Consider the following 10,027-nt stretch of genomic DNA (forward strand, 5'->3'; position numbering starts at 1 on the left):
ATTCCTGGTAAATACCATAAAAATTGACACTATCAATTGGAAGTGGGTTCATCTCTTGTATTCTCCATTTAAACCAGTTGGGTCTATTGTCCTTAATCAATGAATCCATTTCCTCTCTGCTGCCTTGTCTCTGGACAGTGGTCCAGTCCCTGTTGCTCTCCAGGCCCATACTTTGTAAATTGTGTTGGCCATGGATTTTGAAATGTGCATACAAGACACTCATGCCATTCCTGCTGTTCGTCATGTAAATAAGTTTTATTCTGAAAATTATCTCAGTTATTACAATTTTTGCCAGGCCTTGCATCTAACTGCATAAACTCCACTTGTAGCTGTAGGCTTTACGGCAAACATTAGACAAACAAGTAACAGTAAGTAAAGAGGTAAACTAGGTAGTAAACAATGAAGTAACAAATAAGTTAACAGGTAAACAAGGAAGTAAACAAAAAAGTAAATGAGTAAACAAGGACATAAACAAGGAATAAACAGGTAAATGAGGAAGTAAACAAGGAAGTAATTAAAGCGGCGATGGACGGGTCCTCGCTGTGTGATTGTCGGCCTTGGCATACATCAGCGTGTGGCGCAAATGTCCTCCCGGTGAGACTGTGGTTCGAGTTTGGGGCAGATCGGAGCACGTGCAGCCAAGTTACGAGCTACTTCCTGTTTAATGGCGAGCCGCGGAGGCGTGCACGTTAGCCATGGCTGAAACGCGCACTGGCTGAGACTTGTAGCACGCGTGTAAAGTTTTAGGCCGATCGGAGCACATACAGGCCAGTTGCACAGCACGTCTCATATTCTGGTGTGTTATGGCATTTTGGCCAAATTCCAGGGGCGCCATTTCCACACCGTCAGACTTTTGCAGACCGTTTTACTAACTTTTAATCACCACATCCTGTAGTTTGTGATGGGCAAATTTCAGGTGTGTACGACCTTCCCTGTAGAAAGAGATAGATTTTGAAAATGGCCAAAAATGGCCAAAAGTCAGCCTAAATCGGCAAAATTGACCTGACCTGCTACACATGCCCACCCAATCTTGTAGCTGTAGGTGAAATGGCCTTCCGACAGGACTCCGTTCAATGCCAGAAACACAGCGAAAATGGACAAAATGGTCATTGATCGAAATTACATAGGTCGCCATTTCCAAACTGGGTCTCATCTGCGGAGCGTTTTAATAACTTTTAATCACCACATCCTGTAGTTTGTATGGCCAAATTTCAGTTGTGTACCATGTACCCCCTAGGAGGAGGTAGATTTTGAAAATGGGCAAAAATGGCCATTTTTCAGTAAAAATGGCCTGGCATGCTCGTCGCTTTTCCAACATGGCGGATTACCTGTTGGGTTTACAGAAACATGCTAATGGACTTTTTTGTGCGTCACGAGTTGTTACACATGTGTACCAATTTTTGTCGCTCTAAGTCAAATGTAGCCCCGATGGGACTCTTGAAATTTTGTAGGGGGTGCAGTTGAGCTGTGTTGCATTTTAGAGCTTGGAGCTCACTGACTTTTTTGTTTGTCCCGACCTGCTCTATATACCTACCAAATTGTGTAGAACTAGGTCAAACATGCTTCCAACAGGACTCTGTTGAAATTTTCAAAGGGACGCTGTGGAGCCATTTTGGCATTGACATGCCCAATTCCTTTAAAATATAATATTTCTCGTGAGGCCTGGTGTATGTGGCGATTTTGGTGAGTTTTTGTGCATGTTTAGGCCCTTAAAAATGCATTTCAAAAGTCGGTACAAAAATAATCACAAGGTTTACAATAGGGTCCTTGCACTGGTAGTGCTCAGACCCTAACAAGGAATAAAATGGGTAAACAAGAAGGTAAACAAGTAAGTAAATTAGCAAACAGGTACACAAGAAAGTAAACAAGGAAGTAAATGACCAATCAAAGGACTAAATAAGGAAATAAAGAACAAAACAAACAAGGGTTTAAACAATGAAGTCAACAATAGAATAACCAAGTAAGTAAATCAGAAACTAGGAAATGGCAAGTACGTAAACAAATTAGGAACTAAAGAAGGATATAACAAGTAAGTAAAGGGTTAAACAAGGAAGTAAACAAGGATGTAAATGAGTAAATGAGGTCGTAAACAAGGAAGTAGTTGAGTAAACAAGGAAGTAAACACGAAAGTCAATGTGTAAACAAGGAATTACATGAGAAAACAAACAAGGAAGTATAGGTAAGCAAGGGAGTAAACGAGTAAACAAGTATGTAAACTATGTAGTAAATCAGTAAACAAAGCCGTAAACGAGGGAGTAAAAAAAGGTAGCAAATGTAGTAAAGGCAGTAAATTTTTAGAGAATTTTTTTTTTTTGGATTACTTTCTTCAAAGTCAAACGTTTACATACATTTCCTTAGTATTAGTATTAGTAGTACTTGGGTCAAACGTTTTGGGTTTCCTTCCACAAGCTTCTCACAATAGTTGGCTAGTTGGCCCATTCCTCCTGACAGAACTGGAGTCAGGTTTGTTTGCCGCTTTGCTTGTCTTTTCAGCTCTACCCACAAATTTTCTACAGGATTGAGATCAGGGCTTTGTGAAGGCCACTCCAAAACACTGACTTTGTTGTCCTGAAGCCATTTTGTAACTGGCTGGGTGGTATGCTGAGGGTCATTGTCCATTTGGACGACCCATTTGTGCCCAAGCTTGAACTTCCTGGCTAATGTCTTCTTGAGATGTTGCTTCCATATTTCCACATAATGTTCTTTCATCATGATGCCATCTATTTTGTGAAGTGCACCAGTCCCTCCTGCAGCAACACACCCCCACAACATGATGCTGCCACCACCGTACTTCACAGTTGGGATGGTGTTCTCTGGCTTGCAAGTTTCCCCCTTTTTAATCCAAATGTGATGATGGTCATTCTGGCCAAACAGTTCAACTTTAGTTTCATCAGACCACAGGATATGTCTGCAGAAATTGAAGTCTTTGCCCCATGTGTGCATTTTCAAACTGTAATCTGCCTTTTTCTGGCTTCTTCCTCTCTGAGTATCCTTTCAGCCCATGTCAGTACAGGACTCGTTTCACTGTGGATAATGACTCTCTCTTACCAGCTTCAGCAGCATCTTCACAAGATCTTTTACTTTTGTTCTGGGGTTGATACCCACATTTCACACCAAACCACTTCATCTCTGGGACACAGAACCCGTCTCCTTCCTGAGCAGACATTCCCATGGTGTTTATACTTGTGTACAATTGTTTGAACAGATGAATGTGGAACCTTCAGGCATCTGGAAATTGTACCCAAGGATGAACCAGACTTGTGGAGGTCCACAGTTCTCTTCCTGATATCTTGGCTGATTTCTTTAGATTTTCCCATGTAGTCACAAAAGGAAGCAGTGTGTTTGAGGTGTGCCTTAAAATACATCCACAGGTGTTCCTCCAATTAACTCAAATGCTGTCAATTAATCTATCAAAAGCTTCCAAAGCCATGACATCATCATCTGGGCTTTACCTAATAGTTTGAAGGCATAGTAATCTCAGTGTATGTAAACTTCTGACTTTGAAGAAAGTAATAAAAAATTCTCAAAAAAAAATATCTCTCCCATTAGTCTGGCATTTAGCAAATAGAAATAATTTTGGTAATCCTAACTGACCTAAAACAGCACAAGTTAGTCTGAACTAATGTCACACAGTAAGAAAAAAGGTTTCTATGTCTTTTTATACAGTGTATGTAAACTTCTGGTTTCAACTGTATCTATGCACACACACATATTTAATGGAATTCTGTTTTTTGTGAAATATCAGTGAAAAGTAAAGCATATTGTTATATTTACAATAGCACAATATCATTCAGTGGTAAGAGGCTGAAAGAATGTTTTCTCCAAGAGATATTTTAAAACTCTGAGACACAAAACACAGAATTGATTTAATATTCAATGAGAAACAACAGTGCGGAAGGTTTTCATTATATATTTACATAATTTGAAGACACTCCTACTTCTAAAAGCAATGCATTGTGAGTTATGCTAAGCATACAAGTGTCAAAATGTGCAAGTGGTTATCGCCTGTTTAGTACCAATAACCATGTGGATGAAATGGCTATATGTTATCTTACCTCTTTTAAATTAAATTAGCTAAATATGACCATAAATATTATATAACCACAACAACTGTTGGGCTACCAAATAAATATAAATAATCTTCATCAGGTATAAAATACAATAGAACACAAATAGGGCAGCACGTTCATGTCATCAAACTTATTCATATGCTCGGCTGACTGCTGATTCTGTATGCATACAATTTTAAGAAACTATGGCTCACCACAGAGTCCAGTAATTGTTAGTTTTAATTTGCTTTTCAAAAGTGTATTATTGTAGGAGTCAGAGGGGGACAGTCTTTGGCAGATTTTCATAAACTATGCTCATACAAGCAGACAAAACTGTCAAAACGTTTTAAAATCACAAGTACAATCAGACTGCACATTTGAACACAAGCTGCGGTTATTGAAAACATCAGTGCATACAGTCTTTGGAAGTTGTAACAAATTAAATTTGGCAAAGAATTCTAATCAGAGATATGACTCAAATTCAAGCAGTTAATCATCATGTATAGATGTAGCAGTTTCTTTAAACCCAAGCGTACGAACACATGATGTCTTTACAGAGGATGAAATATTCAGCATTTTATTTCGTACACACTTTGTAGATATTTGCACATATTTTTGATTTGGAAGATGCCACCATAGAAAATTTGCTGGTCTTCACACTAGTAGTTATGTCTTTGGGGGCACCACCTTAACTGAGTCAGTCTGGACTCAGTGAAGATGTGAATACCTGCCAGCATACACATAAATAAAGCTTTAATTTGAAAAAACACTTTCAAAAATTTAGGCTTAATCATGCCAGGGACTTGAAGACAGGAAATTATTCCTCTGTTGTTTCAGTTGGACCATTCTCTAAACGTTGTGGAAGTGCAGTACTACAGCATTGCAGTAGCCCTTTAACATAGAAATGGTAAACTTCAAACATTTTGATCGAAACCAAATAAAGAATTAGGCACGCAAAATGTACAGGTTTATGGTAAGCATATAGGTGTCAGTATAAGTAATACTAAAGAGGCAGACTTTTGCGACTGCACACTACCTGTTGTTGTAATATTTACCTGGCAGGATGCTAAATCAGACATCAATGGTGTAGTCCAGGGAAGAATAAAAACATCTTCCCCACCTCTCATTAAATGCAGCTGATGCATGAGCTGATTAATAATGTGTTCATAAATATCAATTAGGCATGGAAGATCAGCATTGTATTCCTCAAAAAAGTCTCAGTAAAACCACCTATGGAACGAATGAAGTCAAACGGCTGTAGAGGAAAACACAAACTGCTCATTATTTCATCACAGCATTTAAGAACATAGCATGCACCTTGAACCTAGTTACTATTTATCTTTGCCTATTTTTCAACTATCTTGTCGGTGAGCACTTTCAGCTGCAGGACATTAAAGGCAGCCAGCAAGTTATTTTTGAATGTTTACTTGAAGATTAAGACAGTGATACCATTGCCCAGTATCCGATGTTACAGTTCCCTTAAGCATATTAAACAGAAAGGCACCATTGATATTTTCTGCACTGAAACATACTGTGAACGGTTGCTACATAGTAGTGTATGGCACTTTACCTACAAGACATAACCACATATGTACTTTTTTTTTTTTTAATATAAAAGTCTTTATTCACTACGTCACTAAAATAAAAGTTTCATTTTTCATTAATCTTTAAAAGTCTTTACACATCAAATAATGTATAGAAAATAAAGGTTTAATAGTGATTTCTTTTTTTCCCCCTCAACATAAAGGATTCTCTGCAATTTCTTTTTTTACTTCACACAGCAATTGGATCTTGTTCGATGATGGGGTTGGATGACTTGACTTCCAGGCCATCGTGTGGTAATGCTGGGTTAGTCCTGCTGCTGTCCATGGCCTTGAGCAAAGGGGTTGTAGTGCTCTCTGTGCTAAGGAAGGGTGTCTGTTCCCCCTGAGGCTCCTGTGTTTCACTCACTAACCTACTGTCACCACTGGACTCCATGTAATGAAGCATGTGGCCAGTAATTCCTTTAACGCTGCAGTCATTGATATTTTTGTTTGTATGAATAAATTTCTCAGTTGATTCGGAAAACATGTGAGCTCTGGTGTCGTGATCTCCTATTTGGTTGTTAACATTCTCCATACTAAACAGTGGGCTGGGTGGTAAGCTGTGTGCCACATGGCCATGATTGTAGTGGAAAGAGGTCCTCTTCTGTTCATCTCGGTTCGCTGACCTGTGTTGATGACCCGTGCTTGACAACAGCAAGGGGCGGTCCTCCTCACCAGAGGGGCTCAAAGCCACTGAGGGGACAGAGATGGCCAGGCTGGAAAGAGGGGGTGACATCTCTGATGGAGGAGACCCTGGAGTTAACGGAGAGGCCCAGGACTCTGGAGACTGTTGAGTCAGGTGTGTCATGGCAGATACAAACCTACAGAAACACAATTAGAACAGAAATAGTTTGTGACTGCAACACAAGAAACTGTTTTCAGCAGAGCGTTGCCATGTGAATAAGGCTGAATTTGTGTCAGCAGTGTCTGCTGCATTGCACGTTGTCATCAGTATATCTTATCACACTGAGTAATCATCATATTTTGCACTAATGGAGAGCAGCTCCTCTAATCTTAGTCCCACACAGGTGGATGATCTTGTTGATAGAACTGCAGCTTTCCTGCATACATCAATTGGCACTGTTGCCCCTATGAAAAAAAAGGCAATAAGTTCTGATAAAATAGCTCCATGGTGTAGTCAACAGCTGTGCATCTTCAAACAGATTTCAAAAAGACTGGAAAGACAGTGTTGCTCTACAAATTCCAAAGAATTTCATCGAGCCTGGAAAGATAGATGTCTCACATATAAAACAGCAATTCGTAGGACAAGAACTGCCTGTTATTCATCTTTAATTGAGTATAACAAGAACAACCCCAGGTTTCTTTTCAGCACTGTAGCCAGGCTGACAAAGAGTCACAGCTCTGTGGAGCCTTGTGTTCCTTTAGCTCGCAGTAGTGAAGAATTTATGACCTTCTTCACTCATAAAGTTTTGAATAATAGACAAAAAAAATCATTAACATGTATGTAGGTGCAGCAGCTCTGGACCAGATTTATACTTAGACTGTTGTAAATCTCTCAGAGCTCACGTTGACAGTAAATTCCTCTCATCCAGCAACATGTCTGTTAGACCCCATCCCAACTAGACTGATCAGAGGAAATCTTTCCTTAACACTGCAGTATTAAATATCATCAACTTCTCTTTACTAACAGGCTATGTATCAATCAATCAATCAATCAATTAAACTTTATTTGTATAGCACTTTTTATACAGAGAAAGTAACGCAAAGTGCTTTAAAATCAAGAAAACCCATCCCTCCCACCCTCCATATATACACACACCCACACACACGCGCGCACACACACACACACACACACACACACACACACACACACACACACACACACACACCAGTGAGAGTAGGGAGACATGTTATGACACTGAGGAATGTGCTACCAAAGACAACTTTGCATTGTTGGGTCTGTTCCTTACTATGTTAAGCACTGTGAGATGACATATGTTGTGTATTTGCGCTATATAAATAAAGTTGAATTGAATTGAATTTTATGAGGTGGAGAGATAAAACTTTATCCAGGAGCAGTTGCATAAATGCAGAAGATTGTTTTTCTCTTAATTCAAGAGTTAGAAGGCAGAGTCTGTACTGCAGAAAAGAGAAATTGGATGTTTCCATAACAGACAAATATTGAAAATTGATCCAGTGAGGAAGAATCTTCAACTGCAACACCACTGATGGTGTAATAGGTACTAGACTCCTTTTCAAAAAGTGCCAGGTAACACGAATCTTAGCACCTTTGGTTGGAAATATTTCACATCACACTCAAAACTCAGCTATTTTTATCAATAAATCATAAACTAAAACTGGCCCCAGATGGAGCTGTGGTATTGCTTAATTCCACCTAATATTTCACATGTATATTTATATTGAGGCAGTGGAGACCATCAGAAAGCCACTGTTGCAAGTCAACTTTTCAAACAATAGAACCAACTTCACCCCTAGTTACCTCGATATATATAGACCATCCTGCATCATGAAGTGCATTAAAGTGCACTCAGCTCTCGATGTTGCTCCATTTTGAACAGGAATGAGGAATTTCAAATTGAATTCAACTTTTTATACCCAAATTTGAGCCAGCTCACTGGGCTTCTATGAGAAGTCAGAAACTAATCAAGCATAACATTCAACTGCAAAAACATTTTTTTCTTTTCAGGAATGCACGTAAATGACTGCCATCTGACATCTTAATCAATAAATAATAATGTGCTTCACAATTTTTTCTTTCGAGCCAGTGAGCTGGCCTCAGTCGCACTTGTAGGTACCTGGCAAGCCTCTTATGCCCTGTTTACCCATCCACCGCTGTTTGTGTCATTCACTCAATGACAGACCGAGCTTTGTCTAATTAGCAAACCTTTCAAACTCTTTGCAACAAACCATCCTTAACAACCTCTTCCCACGCACACTCTCAGTCTATTTAACTGTATGGAACTGTTTCAAGTCCTATCATACCACTTACAATGTGTCTTTTCTCTGAGTAGACCTCATGTCCATCAGCAGCTTTATCACCCATGTCTATTCCACTGTAAAAATCCCTCCCTCCACCATTCAGACCTACTTGTCAGGAATCAACTTTTTCTTCAAACTCAGCACCAGCAACCGCTGCCCCTCCATCTCTCATTCCCACATCTCAGTTCCATTTCTGACTAGACTCCTACCACAGGCTGTTTGAGCTGCTGACCAGATATATTTATTTCAGACATGCTGTGAACACCTCATTTAAAGACCCAATCTTCCTTACCGAGACTGGTAAAATGGCCATTGGGTTCTGGTTTAGCAAACATTTCAGATATTATTTTTATTCCATCTATTCCTTCCAAATATGAGCATCTTCCACAGCAGCCAGGCTGGGCATCTTTAACCAAACAATCAAAGTTCTCAGCCACTTGTTATCTGAAGGCGAATGTTCTTAAATCACAGTAAGCACGACTATTTTCATCAAGCACATGCTCAACGTGGCTCCACATATTCACTCATTTTTGAGGATCCATAATAGGTTTGGGCATACAATGACCTGAGCAGCAACCCCAATCCTGATCCTCCTTCTCCCAAACCTCCATGGCTTCATCACTCCAGATCAACCATCCAGACAACTGCCCCATCCACCCTCACCTTCACTTCTATGCTTGTTGTGTGATCCTTGCTAGTGAGATAAAATTACATGGGCAACTTAGATAACTTCTAAATACCTTTCAAGCCTTCTTGTACCCGGTTAACCCATCCAGCACCATTTGTCTTGTTCTCCAAACCTGACTCAGTTACAGCAGTTCTGTCAGGAGGAATGGGCCAAACAGGAAAACCTGGGCAAAACTGATGGCACGATGAATGCAGAGTGTTATCAGAAAATACCGGAGGAAAATTTGCACTCATCAGTCCGGAAGCTGTGCATCAGACGCACTCTTAAGTTCCAATATGACAACGATCCAAATCACAAGGCCAAGTCGACCTGTCATTGGCTGCAGCAGAACAAAGTGAAGGTTCTGGAGTGGCCATCTCAGTCTTCTGACCTTAATATCACTGAGGCACTCTGAGGAGCTCTCAAACATGCAGTTCATGCAAGACAGCCCAGGAATTTACAGGAACTGGAGGCTTTTTGCCAAGAAGAGAGGGCAGTTTTACCATCTGAGAAAATAAAGAGCCTCATCCACAACCACAAAACTTCAAGCTGTCATTGATGTGAAAGGCAGCAATATACGGTATTAAGAACTGGGGTATGCAAACTTTTGATCAGGGTCATTTGGGTAGTTTCTGTTGTCATTACAATTAAAAAAAAAGAATAAACACAATTGTCTGACAATGAATGGCTTCACCCAACCACTAACCATGAGTGAAAGAAAAGTTTTTGTGTTATCATTCATATTCTCTGAGAAATGGCCAAGAAAT

General features: G+C 39.8%; 1 protein-coding gene across 1 annotated transcript in view; it reads right to left on the minus strand.

The window, feature by feature from the left end:
* Nucleotides 1-3,847: 3,847 nt before the first annotated feature.
* nrg1 (neuregulin 1) overlaps nt 3,848-10,027 on the minus strand; it is a 46,022-nt gene continuing 39,842 nt past the window's right edge. The window contains 1 exon segment of the mRNA XM_008301764.1: nt 3,848-6,453. Coding sequence (XP_008299986.1) covers nt 5,823-6,453 — 631 coding nt within the window. The 3' untranslated portion in view covers nt 3,848-5,822.

This window comes from Stegastes partitus, unplaced genomic scaffold (assembly GCF_000690725.1).
Source record: "Stegastes partitus isolate 25-593 unplaced genomic scaffold, Stegastes_partitus-1.0.2 Scaffold1708, whole genome shotgun sequence".
Lineage (NCBI taxonomy): Eukaryota > Metazoa > Chordata > Actinopteri > Pomacentridae > Stegastes > Stegastes partitus.